At 43.1% G+C, this 17,503-nt stretch overlaps 1 protein-coding gene across 3 annotated transcripts in view; it reads right to left on the bottom strand.

Moving 5' to 3' along the window:
- CCAR1 (cell division cycle and apoptosis regulator 1) overlaps window positions 1-10,581 on the bottom strand; it is a 41,996-nt gene extending 31,415 nt beyond the window's left edge. For 2 of the 3 annotated variants that reach the window (XM_084633950.1, XM_084633952.1), the window contains exons 1-2: window positions 10,443-10,581; window positions 8,763-8,881 (exon numbers count right to left, since the gene is read on the bottom strand). In XM_084633950.1, the coding sequence (XP_084490076.1) occupies window positions 8,763-8,835 (73 nt within the window). In that variant the 5' untranslated portion in view covers window positions 8,836-8,881; window positions 10,443-10,581. Of the gene's footprint in view, window positions 1-8,762; window positions 8,882-10,013; window positions 10,034-10,442 lie in introns of those variants that run through there. The other variant, XM_084633951.1, reaches the window with a different exon arrangement.
- Between the last annotated feature and the right edge of the window lie 6,922 nt (window positions 10,582-17,503).

The following is a 17,503-nucleotide window of genomic DNA, read 5'->3' as shown; positions in this document are numbered from 1 at the left end:
TTGTAATATTACAATAATTTCCTTATTAATAAACTAAGTCTTTGCTACAAGATGAAACAGCAGAAGTTGACTGAGAAAGGAGAGGTACCACTGTCTTCTGTGGATCTATATTTGCAGGATGCCTATGCAAGCTTGAGTGTCAAAGTAGAAGCCTCTAAAAACAGCTGTGTGTTAGGACTATACAAACATGCCCTCTTCATGGGACCAAAACTTTGATCCTAGGATTACTTAAGGAGCCCCAGCACCGCCCAGTTCCTTTCCACAAAGAGGAAAAGTGCACATCTAGATAAGAAATCATGTCAACTAACTACATTTACTATTAAGTAGCTTCTCTTTCTCCTTCAAAAATCTCACATACAGAGTCCCACTTATTGGACATTACATAACCATAAAAACCCATGGAATAACGATGGTCTTGTGTCTAAGGCACTGGATTGGTATTCAAGAGATCCAGATTCAATTTCTAACTGTCAAAAAATTCCTCTGTGACTTGGCTAAGTCATTTAATTTGTGTCTAATCACCCCACCCCTCTGAAGTGAAAATACTATTACCCTCTTTCAAGGGTTTCTGTTGAGATTTATAAATCTCAAAGATGAAGAAATTTCTCATGCATAAAGACTGCTGCCTTAGATTTACTGGAGTTTGAGCTTAGATACTTAGTTACTGGGACATCTGTACCCTTATAGTAGGTTTGTATGTAAAGTGTTCTTGAGTTAGACAACATCTGAGTAAATAAAGACCGTCTTCTGTGGAATTCTCTCCGTGTGCTACAAATAGTGTGGGAGGTCTACCTAAAGGAAACCAAGAATATATTTAAAACGTAGGCTGCATAACCATCTACCACCACAGGTAATTCTTGGGGATTTGAGGGGAAAAACAAGGTTTCGTTTAGGTTTAAAAAACAAATAAAAAAAGACCAGATTTTTTAAAGTCAGAAATTCAGGATGGTGAGAAGACATTCTTATTTATCTGGAACAACATATAAAGACCTTGGATTTCATCCATTCTCCCTGTCAGTAACAAATCAGTCCTTCTACATATATCAAGAAAAACTTCAAATGGCTCAAACAGTGATCCCATTAAGGACTGCGACCACCAAATCTAAAGAGCAGGAAGGTAGACTTCTTAGTATTGTTGAAAGAAACTCCTAAGGTAACTAAAACTAAAGAAGAATCTCTATTTCATATGACTGTGCATTTGACAGTACTTTTTTTGTACTGTCAGTTTCAGTTTCCCCTGAGAAGTCTAAGTTATTCTTCTTTACGTGGTTCTCTTTCACAGGACCAGGAAAGAGAAAAAAAGTTTAATGAAAATGTGTGTTCAGAACCACAAAATATGGGAGAGACACCAACTTCCAACAGTTTTTATTTATTACAGTTAATACTGTTGTCATTTCAAGTATCAGAAAGTTTAGGATGTTTTTATAGAAGAGTAATGACAATAAGGAGACCTTTAAAAAAATCTTTTCAATATGATGTGAAAACATGAAAGATACTGAATCAGAGACAGGGCTTCTATGTTAACTTTTCTGTCTGAGTATGCTGATTGTGAAAAAAAAATAAAATAAGCTGAATTGGGACATTAACCGAGTACTACCCGAGCCGAGCCCACAATGAAATGTTTCCCACTTCAGGGCACAAGTCTTCACATAAGGTTTATTGGATCACCACCATAATTTTTACTTCATATTCAAAAGGTAGCCAGTGAAGTGAACAAAGTACAGTGATAATGTACTCTCATCAACCTCTTAGTAAGCAGATAGGTCACTGATTTCTGCACCAGAAGTCATCTCCCCAATGTTGGTGCTCTCTTACCAAGTTATCTTGCATTACAATAAATCAAACCTCAAAGTCACAGACATGGAAGGTTAAGGACTGCATCAGATAGGATAGGGCACAGCAAAAGTAGCTTTTTTATAGTTGTCACTATATGAGATTCCGGATTGTATAAGGCATCAACAAGGTATAGAACACTGCAATTGAATTTGACAATCTGGGGCAGATGTCCTCCACAGACTCATGTTAGTGTGGCAGCATATTCTTCCAAGATTTTGCCTGTCCCTTCCAAAGTGATCTGAGTCATGCCAAGGTTTAACTTCATCCAACTACTCTTTATCCATGTATTGATCTTGGCTGTGCAGGCCTTGAGATAAGTGAACGATGGTATTTGTATGACCTGTAATGGAAATATCCACATATTGCTGGTATCTGACTCAGTCATCTTATGATTATTCCCAGTAATCTATACTGCAAAACAATAGCGTCTCAAGTATTTAGACTACTGTATGCTTTAATGAAAGTGATAAGACTGCCCTCTTCAAATAAAGTCTTAGCAATTTCTGTTAGTAGGAGGTCCTAGATGCTCATTACATGTTCCAATTTCGCTCAGACACTGAGTAATGCAATCAACCATATTGTCAGCAGGGATGGAGTCCTCAAGCTGTGTCTAATCACCATATTGCAGACATTGCAACTTATGTCTCCTCCCAACATCACATGCACATTAAGCAAGAGGAGATGACGAGATGGGACCCCACAGAACCACACAAGAGCACCACTAGAGAGGGAGAGTGCTACTCGAGAGGAAAAGTGACAGTCCATCATCAAGAGTACCCTCAGATGTGCTGACAATCACTACCAATAATGTACTCAGTTCTCCTCCATAGGCCGTCAACAGCCACAAAGGACATGGGTCTTGAACACAAGTTGATGGATGAACTACTCCCAAAACCTTCCAGAGAGTGACACTGATTGAAACTCAAGCAGAAAAGACATGCCATTTGTCCTTTCCTTCACATACTCTTCCCCAAGCAAGGAAGACAATCTTAACCAAATCAGCAATGGAATTGGCAAATTAAGAAAGTTACTTAAGTCCTATTCTTTTAAGATTTCTGGATTGAATTTAGAATGAAAGGAGAGTCATATAGGTGCTCCTGACTCTAAAATACATGCAAAAGCATCTTTCAAAGAATCTGAACCACTATGTCCTCTTGATCAAAACAGAAAGGAATATGAATTCTCTTTTAGAGGCAGAGCGATCTAAAGGAAGTGTTCCCCACTTTTGAAATATGCAGGCTAACACTGAAGACGTGAGAGACCAGTTATACTGAGCAATGTACACTCTGGAATGAGGCTGTCCACTGTGCTAGTGCTCCTCCCCAGAAGATTATAAAATCATAACGTAGGGCTGCAAGGGACTTTGAGAAGTCATTCAAGACCATTCCCCTGCACTAAGGCAGGAACTAGTAAATCTAGACCAGTCCTGACAAATGTATGCGCAGCCGGTTTTCAAAAGCCTCTAATAGAACCTCTCTTGGAATTCCTTACAGCTAACAAATTGCTCTTGCCACAGATTAAGCCCATTACTTCTTGTCCCTACCTCCAGCGGACACAGAGAACTGATCGGTGTCCTCTTTATAATAGTCCTTAGCATGTGTGAAGACTTATCAGGTCCCCCCACATATTCTTTTCTCAAGACTAAACATGTCCATTTTTTTAAATCTTTCCTCCTAGTTCAGGTTTTTTAAACCTTTTGTTTTTGTTGTTCTCCTCTGGATGCTATCCACTTTGTCTCCATCTTTCCTAAAGTGTGGAGCCCAGAAACGGATACAATACTCCAAATGAGGCCTCACCAGTGCCCAGTGGAATGGGACAATTATCTCCTGGGTCCTACATAGAATCATAGAATATCAGGGTTGGAAGGGACCTCAGGAGGCCATCTAGTCCAACCCCCTGCTCAAAGCAGGACCGATCCCCAATTAAATCATCCCAGCCAGGGCTTTGTCAAGCCTGACCTTAAAAACTTCTAAGGAAGGGGATTCCACCACCTCCCTAGGTAACGCATTCCAGTGCTTCACCACCCTTCTAGTGAAAAAGATTTTCCTAATATCCAACCTAAATCTCCCCCACTGCAACTTGAGACCATTACTCCTTGTTCTGTCATCTGCTACCACTGAGAATAGTCTAGATCCATCCTCTTTGGAACCCCCTTTCAGGTAGTTGAAAGCAGCTATGAAATCCCCCCTCATTCTTCTCTTCCGTAGACTAAACATCCCCAGTTCCCTCAGCCTCTCCTCATAAGTCATGAGTTCCAGTCCCCTAATCACTTTTGTTGCCCTCCGCTGGACTCTTTCCAATTTTTCCACATCCTTCCAATAGTGTGGGGCTCAAAACTGGACACAGTACTCCAGATGAGGCCTCACCAGTGTCGAATAGAGGGGAACGATCACGTCCCTCGATCTGCTGGCTATGCCCCACTTATACATCCCAAAATGCCATTGGCCTTCTTGGCAACAAGGACACACTGTTGACTCCTATCCAGCTTCTCGTCCACTGTCACCCCTAGGTCCTTCTCTGCAGAACTGCTGCCGAGCCATTCGGTCCCGAGTCTGTAGCAGTGCATTGGATTCTTCCGTCCTAAGTGTAGGACTCTGCACTTGTCCTTGTTGAACCTCATCAGATTTCTTTTGGCCGAATCCTCCAATTTTTCTAGGTCCCTCTGTATCCTATCCCTACCCTCCAGCGTATCTACCACTCCTCCCAGTTTAGACTCTTCCCCCTCATGTTATTCTCCCAGGGGATCCTACCCATCAGTTCCCTGAGGGAGTCAAAGTCTGCTTTTCTGAAGTCCATACAATACTCCTTTTAATATACCTCGGAATATTAGTCAGCAATGTAATGTAGTTGCAGAAAAGGCTCATTCAATTTGTGATCCATCAACCCCAGATCTTTTTCAGCAGTTATTCCTCATTTTGTAGTTGTGCATTTGATTTTTCCTTCCTAAGTGAAGTACTTTGCATTTGTCTTTATTGAATTTCATCTTGTTGATTTCAGACCAATCCTCTAATTAGTCACAGTCATTTTGCATTCTAATCCTGTCCTCCAAAGTGCCTGCAAAAAAACTATTCCCAGTTGGTAGAAAAGCCCAAGGTTCAAGATGAGATAGAGTGTATCACTGCCAAAGTTGGGTTGTCCACGTGCCACAAGATTCATTTTCCCATTGCCAATTAATATAGCACAGGAGTTCTCAAACTGGGGGTCATAAGGTGATATAGGGGTTGTCCCCCATTAAATTACCCCCATTTTTAATTTAGAAGGGGGGTCACGCTCAGAGGCTTGCTGTGTGAAAGGGGTCACGAATACAAATGGTTTGAAAACCAATGATATAGCACATAGCCATGGTGTAAGATTTACAGAGACCTTCCTTTAATTAGAAAAAGAAAAGCTTTCAAGCCAAAATCAGATTGTTTTAGATTCAAACAAGTTTATAAAAAATCTGGCTTCACTGGTTATCCACAAATCTTGGTTCCGAAGATGGTCACTACTAAGGTTTGCAGCCAAAACCTAACCAGTGTCACAATCACTGCTGATGGAAAAGGAGGAAACCCTTGCAGGCATTTATGGGACATGTCCAGCACTATTACCAGGATCTGCAAATATGCTTGCATCTATGAAACTCATTCTCAAGATTTTCTGTAGTGCTCATCACCATAATATCTACCCTAAACCATTGCAGAAAGGCTTTATTCCAAGTCTTGCAACCATTAGATGCAGGAAGCTGTGAAACCAAGTATCTTTACTGTGTTGCAAGCTGCAATCTTGACATAGAAGGTTATAAGCAACTTTTCTTCAATAACTTCGCCAAACTTTAATAGTTTCAGTTGAAAATTTACGTGACAGAGAATGAAGATGGGGGAAATACCTTATTTTGACCACATTAAAAAGTCCTTGGGACCTTCTCTTCAAAATACTAGCACTTCCATGCTTTGGAGCAGGCACTTGAAATTTGAGAGGTGGAAGCTTTTGAGTCTGGAATGTGCCTTTTGCCCTTCCCATGAAAATCCACCCAAATTAGGCCAGGTTATAAGCCTTTGAAACATGTTCAGTTCAAGGCTTGCTAGAATTTAACAGCTAAACTCTGGAGAGTCCATCCCCACTGAGCATGTTCAAGTCTCTCACCTCTCCTACTGTTGACCAGTTGGCTCTTGTACCAACTCCAGAGTGAATGAGCATGGTCCCTCACCTCTCAGCTCCTTCAGCTCTGTGCATGCACCAACCCCACAGAGCAACTGAATGTGTGCCAGGCCAAGTAGGCTATGGCAGCTCAGTACTTCCCTGCAATGGAGGCTCCGAACCAGGGCAGGACCAAGCACTTTAACAATGCAGGAAGTCTCTCTCCTGTGTGCTCTCAATGGCTCCCTCTGCTGGCAGTCAGAGTGTGGAGGAGGAAGCCATCTGAATCAAATGCAAAGGGGAAAGGAATACATAGGGACAAGAAGTCTGGTGAGATTGGGACTGGGGGACAGAAGGAAACTGACTAAATTGGAAAGGAAGGAAGAGAAATAAGATTAATTGATCAAGGAGACTAGGAGCTGCTTGAGGGAAATGGGAAGGAAGGAAACTGGGAGCCAATAGGCTTTGAAGGGCAGGGGAGGAAGAAACAGACCTGATGAGGAGCTAGAGGGGAGACTACCACTAGTTTGGGAATGAGACGAAGACAAGGAGACAGGGAGCAGAGCTGGGAGAGTCTGACTGGAGGGGGAGAGAGCTTGGACAAGGAAATGAGAGGAGGAACTGCAACTGGCTAAGTAATGAAACTAGGATGGGGATGAGAAGCCTAAAGAGTGGTGATTGGGATGAGGTAGGCAAGGAAAATGGGATTGGAACAAGGAACCTGGTGTGGGGAAGAGAAAGGACCAGGACAAGTTTGAGGGGACAGGGCAAAGGGGGTTAAACTTCAAGAGTGGGGAACAAGCAGAAAAGTCTGTGCTCCTCAGAACACATTCCCCTATAGAGCCTGGGATGGAACCAAAGATTTCTGATTCTCAACATTCCTCCTGCTGTCAGCAAATACTTTGCCAATGGGTTTCATCCCCCTCTACTGTTGCATGTTATCTTCTATCAGTTACTCCATTAGGTCAAATGGCATTGGTTTGTGCAATTGAATTTAACATTCCAACTGTGATAATCCACGTGGGTGTCAATATACTGCCATGCGATGGAATTTGTTTTTTCAGTTTGCTTTTTTAATAAGCCAGGAAATTACATTCAAAAAAATATACTAAGAACATTATTAAGGTTGCAAAGTCAAGCACTCAAAAGTTAGGAAATACCCCCAGTAAAGGTTGTTTATGTAACCTTCATTTGGCCCCCTAGTGACTATGCACTGGGGGAATGAGTCTTCACTTACATGATCACATACTATATTATTCCACAGAACCCCTGCCTCATCCAGTGCATGGGATGGCCCTGCTCTGAGGCTGAATTAGGACTGTTTAGTGAAGGAGATTTGTCTGCAGAATTCCTGCCTCATTTGTTACAGAAGTTGGAAGATGTGTAACAAGTGACACAGATTACGGCAAAAGAAAAAGATCTCATGGTTAAGACAGTTAAATACTGCCTTGGAGAACTGGATTCTAACCCTGCCTCTGCCACCAAGTTCCTGTGTGATGCTAAGCAAGTCTCTTAAACCAAAGTTTTCGGAGATGGTCACTAACTGTGTGTTCCTTATTTTTTTGTGGATGCCCAGCTTGAGACCCTGGAACCTCATTTTTGTAAAAGTGCTGAGCACTCTCAGCTGCAGCTGAAGTCAATGGGAGCTGTGCTTGAATATACAGTCACCTATAATGCTAAGTACCTTATGAAATCAAGTCCTAAGCATCTCAAATTGAAAACATAAATTAGTGCATACTTTTGATCTTACTCTGTGCCTCAGTTTCTCATCTGTAAAATGGGGATGAAAATACCCTCATTTCACAGAGCATTTGGGAGACAAGTTAATTTGTGTTTATGAAACACTCTGATATTATACTGATGAGTTTCACAGAAAAGCCCATGACAAAATTAATAAGTCCGTGTTTAGAGCAGTGTTTGAATAGTGTGCTGTAAATAAGGCCTAAACTAAAGCCACACTCTGAACAATGGGAAAACAAAATATTGCTTATTTGCTCATTAACTGAGCATCATCCATCCTGCACACTGAATGAGGCACAAGCCCTGTGGAATGAAATAGTATGTGACTGTGTAATTAAAGCCTGTATCATAATACATATGCACAATGGGACCAAATTAAAGTTGCACAAGTAACCTTAATTCCAGCATTTTTTTAACTTTCAAGTGCTTGACTTTGCAGTCTTAATACTGAAATAACCCACAATGTTTAGTTCTGGAGTGCCTCTTTCGGGTCCTAGCAAGCCCACAGTAACAGAAGTACCAGAACACTTGATTTCTTTGACTGCTATATAGCAACCTTCAGATTCAAGTTGCTGCTTGGGAACCTTTATACTCCTTTACATCTAGAAGAGTCCTGCCCTAAAAGACAGCTGGTTGACATAGCTTCAAACAGGTTAGCCTGCAATTTGGCCACGATGATTGAAAAATACTCTTTTGAACATCAAAACGGGACTTGTGGTGCAGGGATCTTTGACAGAAGCCTCCAGTTTGCACAGAGACTGCAAGCACATCCCACAAATAGGAATCTATACAAGCGATTCTCAAAGAAGTAGTACTTACTATAATATACAAATACATTCAGTAATAAGCAAAAAGCAAACACCCATTGTGTAGATCTAAGTTGTTCACTAAGATACCTAATTGATCACTATTATTATGTCATTCAAATATAAGAGTCAACCTTTAAAGGTTAACTGACTTATTTGGAAAATATCCTGTTAGCACTATATCATTCTTAACTCTGCACAACTGTAGAATCTGCAATTCAATGAGATGTCAGCGTTCAAACATTAAATGATGGACAAACTGACCTGGTTGAGATACTGCAGTGGCTGTAAACTGAGTGGCCCATGGAGGATTCTTCTGTCCTCCAAACTGAGCCATGATGGAAGGCAAAATCCTCAGTGTTTTAATCTTCTATAACTGTGATCTATTAAAATGAATAAGTAGCTACTGTTATAAATATGTCAGCTAATATTAATAGTATTTTAAAACATGTTCCACAAATTTAACTATTCCATTCCTAGGTCAAAGATTCCTTTTTATACACGAGTCTGGTGTTCAACATGCAAGGCTTTTGAGCTCTGTCAAATCTATGTGCAGTCTAACAAATTATGGAATGAGATCTTAGTCTCACTGAGACGTTGAAGAACCCTTCATCTTGACAACAAAACTAAAACTATTTAAATGTACAGGAAAAGCTGAAAACTGAATTAAACTAAGATTTCTAATGACGTCTGGGGGGGACTTCACAGAAGAATAAAACAATTTTTAAATAAGCAAAAATTATTTTTGTGCTCAAAGTCACACACTCCCCAAACACGGTTAGTAGGAACATGCAATATATAAACTTTGGGCATAACTCACTTTTGCTTTGTAGTACAATTGCAAAAGTAACATCCAGAGAGCATTCCTTTAAATAGGAAGTTAAAATAGAAGTGAACAGACAGCAATTCTGCTTTTAACTAGAGTTAGGAGTGCAAGTTAAAGCCAGATTGAACTCATGCTGCTAACTTGAGTTGCTGTACTTTCCTTCACTGCTATTTTAACCAGAGTTAAGAACTCACTTTTGGGTGGGGGGGGGGGGGCGGGCAGCATAGACACCGTAAGTAAGTAAAAAGTGGTAAATCCAGTCAAACAGTTCTTGTGGCTTAGTGAGAAAGCTTTAAAAGCCCCCGGGTCAGTTACAGTCACTACAGAAACTATCTGTCGCTCCTCACCTATACCTAGACTTTTTCAATTCAGATTATTTGTTAACTTGAATAGTCATGTGCAAAATGACTAAAGCTTTAATACTTTTATTTAATTATGTATTTAATTATGTACAGACAGTCCCACTGATCTCACAGGAATGACTCACATACGTATGTACCGGGTTGGGACATAAATTGGTCTACCAAACATTACTATTCATTGCCATTTGTATTACAGTTAGCACCGTGGGGCCCCCGGCATAGAGCAGAACCCTACCGCGGTGGGCCCTGCACAAACCCCGCCCCAAGAGCCACCCCGCAAAGTCCCGGTAATGCCTAAGGAGGAAGGGAGCACTCCCCGCAACTCACAGTAACTACAACGCGCGAAGCCCCGAAGCCTGGGCCTGCAGCCTGAACAGCCACAGACCGTGAACACGGCAGGCGCTGCTCGGAGGGAGTCTCTGCGCGCCCTTGTGAGGCGGCGGGGGCGGGGACAAGTCCGAGTGAGGGAGTCTCGGTGCGGGAAGCGGAGGGCAGGTGGCCGTAAGGAAGCTTCCCTCTGCACCGAGCGAGGCCAAAGGCCTCCGAGTGATGGAATCTGCTCAGAAACGGCCCAGGCGAAGCAAGCAGCTCCTCCCCGCCAACAATGCGGGGCCTGAACGCTGGAGCGGGGCCTACGCCTCAGGGATCCCGTCTTGCCTAGACAGGCCTGCTCCAGGGGCAGCCCGGAGGCCCCCTCACCACCCGATCGTTCCCTTCGGAGCCTCTCGTCCGAACTCCGCGTGCACCCCCCCGTACCTGAGCCAGGCTAGGCTAGGCCTCACTGGAGCCATTTCAAACTCATCCAGCCCACACACACATACGCTGCCGCGGCTCCCCACTACGCATGCCTCCCAGGCCGGAGCGGAAAAGGCCCACGGCGCCCACTGCTGACGTTTACTTAAAACGTGCGTCCCCCCGCACGTGCTCCGCAAGCGTCGCCGCCGCTACAGCAAGGAAGACGTCGCTACTACGCACGCGCCAAGAGGCGGGCTCTGACCGTGGAGGTCGCGGAGAGAGAGCGTAGGCCGTTGCTCTGGGTGAGGCACTTCGCCGCCATGTTGCTTCGGGGCATATGGCTCAAAGGCCGACGCCACCGCCATCTTGTTGTCGGGCAGAAGCGTAAGTTGTATCGCGCCTGACTGGCTAGTTGGGCCAAGCGAAGCGAATCCGGCCCATTTCTCTCTCACGTGGACCCCACAGGTTTCTCCCTGGCTGTGCTGAATTTATGACAGCTCCCCCCGCCCCCACCCCAACACTCCAAAGGCTACATGACTCTTTCCTGGTTATATACATGACTCATTACAGAACCTCAGTGTAACTATTCTTTACTAATGATGTACATTATATCAACGTAATAGTGATGAGGCATCACATCTGTGTGGAACTTTGGTACTGAGATAAGGAATATTTGAGAGAAATATGCTTCATGAGCATTCAAGGCACTAAATACTGCAGAGCTAACCGTGCAGACGGGCTGATCAAGTTGCAGTTGTGCACGGGGACTCCACACGAAGTACACACACACTTCACAGCAGTTGTTGCTGCATCAGCACACAGGCCTATTTGGGATGGAGGAAGAACAGAAACATGAGTGGCGCTATGAGTATGTGCAACTGCTGGACAGTATGGTCCACACAAATTATACAAAAAGAAAAGGAGTACTTGTGGCACCTTAGAGACTAACCAATTTATTTGAACATGAGCTTTCGTGAGCTACAGCTCACTTCATCGGATGAAGCTCACGAAAGCTCATGCTCAAATAAATTGGTTAGTCTCTAAGGTGCCACAAGTACTCCTTTTCTTCTTGCGAATACAGACTAACACGGCTGTTACTCTGAAACAAATTATACAGACATCTTAGCCTATGGGAGGGGGTGTGTGCTAAGGTTTGACTTACATGGAGATTTCTTGCAAAAAGCTACTTGAATTGGGCTTTTGACGGAAGACAAGCTTTGCTTTGGGCTGAAAAGCATCATAACAATGTAAGACACTGCTGATCTCATTAAGAGGCCAAAAAGACATGGATGTTACAAAAACAAAATGTTACTCTTAAAGACTTTGCTGATTATTTATTTTTAAATTGGAGATGGAGCAAAATCCACTTAAAAGGCACAGCATCAACCAGAATTTTTCCCTGAGGGTATATTTTGGCTTCATCCCAAAGAGACACATTCCACATTCACAAGTGGCACAAACTGCTTTATGTTCTGGCAGAGTACCTAGAATCAAGCAACAGTCCACAAAGTACTCTAGATAAATATAGAGTTCAAATAAATAAATCATCTCATTAAGGTTCAAAGAGAGGCAAAGTTATCATACTTAGAACTTTATTTGTATTGCATTTTAGCTACTGAATAAGTTTGATGATTTAGAATGATCTTTACATTGTTAAGCATAGTTCTATACATTTAAATTTTTTATTCATCCTATAATGCTACTCACAATCTAATCCTTAGGTAGTCTTGTTGAAGTCATCTACCTTGCATGAGGAACTACTCAGCCCAAGTAAAGACTGCAGAGCTTGGCCCCAATATAGTTGGTACAGTTCAAGAGATCAAGCAATGTTTACAAGCAATACTCCCTACCATGCTTCTCAGTTATGGAGCATTTCAATGTATTTATGAAGCATTATAATAACAGGTCCAAACATTTCAGCTGAAAACTAGCCGTGCCATGGGGTATGTGATTAGAGCTGTTTGCACTCACAGAGTTCCCTTATTGCATTTTCTAGGCTAATAGTTTTCAGTGTGCCAAATTAGCATCTGTGGAAGGAATGCCTCTTGTTTGTCACTGTGAGGAGCAGTATCAGATCAGTACAGTGCGGGGCTGGTAACCAGAGGGGCAAAGACAGAGAGCTAAGTCTGGGGACTGATGGTGACCTGGCAAAGAATGTACAATAATTAATAAAATAAAATATAATTGTAAGAATACACAGAAAAGTGGCTGGAGTTAGAGAACAAAATATTGTGGGTTGGTGGAACAGGATGAGGATCCAGAAGAAATACAAAAGTGGGCTCTGAGCATATTAGCAATAGTTATAGTCATACTCTACCCGAGACAGCAGGAAATCAAGATTGTAATTCCCCTTAAACCTCTAAATCAGTGGCTCTCAACCCTTCCAGACTACTGTACCCCTCTCAGGAGTCTGATTTGTCTTGCATACCCCCAAGTTTCACCTCACTTAAAAACTACTTGCTTACAAAATCAAACATAAAAATACAAAAGTGTCACAACACACTATTACTGAAAAAATTACTTTCTCATTTTTACCATATAATTATAAAATAAAATCTACTGGAGTATTAATATTGAACTTACATTTCAGTGTAAGTATATAGAGCAATATAAACTAGTCATTGTATGAAATTTTAGTTTGTATTGACTTTTCTAGTGCTTTTTATGTAAAACTAGGCAAAACTAGGCAAATATCGAGATGAGTTGATTTACCCCCAGGGGTACACACGCTCCTGGTTAAGAACCATTGCTCTAAATGATCTCCCCATAAGAGGGGGTCAATTTAATAACTCATAAAAAGGCCCTTTGGCCAACAGACCAGAGAACAATGATTTTACTAGATATATAACTAATTTCCAGAACTATGGTAAGAACATAAGAACGGCCATACTGGGTCAGACCAAAGGTCCATCTAGCCCAATATCCTGTCTTCTGGCAGTGGCCAACGCCAGCTGCCCCAGAGGGAATCATCAAGTGATCCATCCCGTCACCCATTTCCAGATTCTGGCAAACAGAGGCTAGGGACACCATGCCTACCCATCCTGGCTAATAGCCATTGATGGACCTATCCTCCATGAATTTATCTAGTTCTTTTTTGAAATTAAAAAAATATATATAAATTAGCCTCCCCCTTCATTCGCAAGTTTTTGGCATCGCCCTTTACATGTATGGTGTGGGCAAGACTCATACTGAGTTATTTGGTCTCTGAATCCTCCTGTTTCCAAGTTAAAGCTGGTTGTTGTGACTTTAGTGCTAACAAACAGAAGAAATGGCATGGAAAAAGCACTGGGAAAATGTGGTTAAATAAATATTGTATGTATTGTGGTAGAATCAGATGGATAACAAGGATTTATGGGAAGAGAATGAACAAAGGAAAGAAACTGATCATCAGGAAATACAGCTTATTAGTTAAATTTATTAGTGGAGTGCCACTGGCTTTCTTTGTCTTTGCCCTATGGTAGGAGTGGGCAAATTTTTTGGCCCGAGGGCCACATCTGGATGGAGAAATTGTATGCAGGGCCATGAATGTAGGGCTGGGGCAGGGGGTTGGGGTGCAGGAGGGAGTGTAGGGTGCGGGAGGGGATGTGGTGTGCAGGAAGGGGCTCAGGGCAAGGGGTTGGGGTGCGGGGTGCAGGGTGCAGCAGGGGGCTCAGAGCAGGGGGTTGGGATGCAGGAGGGTTGCGGGGTGCGGCAGGGGGCTCAGGGCAGGGGGTTGGGATGCGATGGGGGCTCAAGGCAGGGGGTAAGGGGGCTCAGGGCAGGGGGTTTGGGTATGGGGTGCAGGAGGGGTTCAGGGTGTGGGCTCTGCCCCGGCGCCACTTACCTTGAGCAGCTCCAGGGTGGCAGCGGTTCGCAGCAGAGCTAAGGCAGGCTCCCTGTCTGTCCTGGCCCCACGTCGCTCCTGGAAGTGGCCAACATGTCCGGCAGTGGCTCCTGGGGTTGGGGGGGGCCGGCAGCTTCACCATGTGCTGCCCTCACCTGTGGGTACCACCCCCAAAGCTCCCATTGGCCACGGTTCCCTGTTCCTGGCCAAATGGGAGCTGCAGGGGGCAGTGTCTGCAGGCAAGGGCAGCGCACGGAGCCCTTTCCCCCACCCAGGGGCCGCAGAACATGGTGCCAGCCGCTTGTGGGAGCAGTGTGGGCCGGAACAGGCAGGAAGCCTGCCCTACCCCTCTGTGTCACGGGGCTGGCAATCCTGCGGGCCAGACTAAAAGCCCTGATTGGGCTGGATCTGCGCCACAGGCCATAGTTTGCCCTCCCCTGCCCTATGGTGCACCTTAGAAACTTCCAACAGGTTTATTTTTCAGGACATTTAAATGCTGATATGGAAGAGCTAAAAGTTTAAAACCAAGTTTTGTCATGGCTTGCACGGCAGTGTCGCTAAAAGCTGTGTAGTGTAGATATAGCCTCAGTACTTCTACCACCCCCCTCCACTCCAATTTTATCATCTGCAACCCTAGGCACCCTGTGTTCAGACCTAAATACTACTGCAATTATATTTGTACACAATATGCCTTGTGAGATATCATCTGAAAACTAATAACTCACTCATCAATAATATCACTGTGAAATGTATGGGAGAATGCTGTGTGTGGAATCATGGATACTCACTGATATTATGCTTTACAGTCTGTGACTGAAAAGTGTTTAAACTAGGCACATCAGGGGAGTTAATAACAGGTTTTCTAAAGACAAAGGAAAGAGGCCAAATGAGGTGTGGCCTAATTCAATGGGCTATTAATCTGTAGCTGAAGTTGCATGAAGATAACATTTACATTGTAAAATTGGAGCAGGAAGCATCACATGGGAACACAGCAGAGGACATTTTATTCAAGATGGAGTTGGCCCCCCCAAAGAAGACAGGTGACCGAACTCCAATGGCGTAATGTGACCCTTGAAACAAAGGCAGATTTTGAGATATAAGGATGCACAAAAAGACTTTGGATTATCCTTCATCTAAAGAGACAAGGAAAACCAGCACCTTGGACTCTATATGGAGCCTGGTTAAGTAAGCCAGCTATTGCTGGGAAAGGAAGATTTGTGAGGAAACAACTTTGAATAAAAACCTTAGCTTTTAAAGTTATGTCTTAGCCATTAGAAACCATATTTTTAACTTTTTTAAAAACTATTTCTATATTTATTCCTTTTGTTTCGTATAATTTAACCTATGTCCTTTTGTTAATAAACAGGTTTTATTTTTATTATAAACCAATTCTGTGCTGTGTTTGAAGGGAAGGATGTGTTTACCCAATTAATAAGCTATAATGTACTGATTCTTTAAAAGAGCAGCAAAATGAATATCTTCTGTGAATGCCCAGTGATAGAGGCTATGCATTGCAGAGAAACATCTCTGAGGAGCTCAAGGGCTGGAGTTCACTGATTGTTACCTGATAGGCCAAGTTTGGGCCAGGATCGCCTTGAGGAGTTTGCTGCTAAGGAATACAGACTCGTGTAGCAGGAAGCTACACACAGTATAATCTCCAACAAAGCTCACTCATACTGAGACAGAGAGGTAACAGTGGCTTAGAGCTCTGGGTGTTTTCAGCAGCATGTTACACTGTCCCAATACAAACTGGAGCTAGATAGAAAGGGGGTGGGGTTGAGGTGGATGGGGGTTACATCCTGAAAGCAGAAGGGAATATATTGGCCGTTTGAGGAAAAGTGAGGAAAAGTTAGTCACAGCAGACCTTTCTTCTTTGGAAGATTATGAAATTTTTATTGTCTGTATTCCTGGTATCTGGTCTCTCCCCACACTGAGCTATGTTGCACAAGCTAGGAGAAATGGGGGTGGGAGAAGGATGCAGTTTGGCATTTGGAGAAACACAGAGTAGTGTCCTTTTGCTGTGAAAAGGCATCGGCTCTGTGGTGCACATCTGAAATCTGGCAAAATAAAGTTGTGATGTGTCTTTCTGTCCTTCTCCATTTCACCGCAGGCACAGGGACAGGATTTTCTAGTGATGCTGCAGTGTATGGCGGGCTTTCTTCGTTTGCATCTCCCTTTTCATGGAAACTCCATATGCTATCTGAGAATATAGGCAATTCCCAGTCAAATTGCTTCCCAGTCGTGTAAGCATATTTCAGCAACCATCTCTGACCCAATGGAATACAATTGTATCTAATGTTAAAAAAGCAACTATAGACCTGATACTACAGCTTATTCACCAAAACGTATTTTTATACTGGTCCCCACAGAGGCTAATAGTAATGGGCCTCATAAATGCTGATCGCTCCTGGAAATGCAATTCCCTTGGTATATTCCTACCTTAGCTCATATGTTTTGGGAGTGCCCCCATATCAAGAATTTCAGGTCTGAGGTGGGTCAGAGGACCAATTTGACTGGGTACTAAGCTGGAGTACTAAGCTGACGCCTTCCCCCTTAAATTTAATTCTTGGATATGCACCTGATAGGTGGAGATTATGTGGTAACAAAGCAGCATAGTTCCAACATACAGTTGTGGTAGCTAAAAAAAAATCAATCCTGCAAAAATGGAAAAGTTAATCCTCACCAAATATTGATGCCTGGCTCGGTGAAATGGCTAATCTCACAGCTAACAAACGACTGGCACTCCACAGAAATGACTTTTTAGAGGTCTATGCTTAACATAGAGCCTACAGATAGATATGTTGCTTCCCCTCCCCTCTCTTTATCCTAACCCTCTTTATTTACTTTGTGTATTATGGGGAATCTTATATTTTGGCATATTTGTTGTATTTGGAAAAATAAATAAAAATTATAATTTTTTTTTTTTTTTAAAAACCTCACAGGGTTGGTGTCAGGGACCGGCCCAGTTAGGAACAGCACAGCAGCTGGCCTGCTCCCTGACTAGCTGCACTGCTAGGCAACCAGTGAACCCAGCTGCATTGCCTTAGTACTCTTGGATTGGCCTCAGCCCCTGATTAGCAGCACTGCTTACAAGCTTGACCCGCAGAGCAGTTCAGCGGCTACTCAATGTGTACCATGGCTACAGCTGTGCTTGCGCTTGGTACAGCCCTTGTTCCATTCCTGCTCCAAGTCCCTTTTCCTGCTCTAGTCTCCTCTTCTCTCGCTTCAGACTTCTATCTTCAGCCCCTTGCTCTACCTC

The sequence above is a fragment of the Lepidochelys olivacea genome, assembly GCF_965140295.1.
Source record: "Lepidochelys olivacea isolate rLepOli2 genome assembly, chromosome: 7".
Lineage (NCBI taxonomy): Eukaryota > Metazoa > Chordata > Testudines > Cheloniidae > Lepidochelys > Lepidochelys olivacea.
The sequence above is the reverse complement of the archived record's forward strand: the minus strand, read 5'-3'. Positions and strand labels throughout refer to the sequence as shown.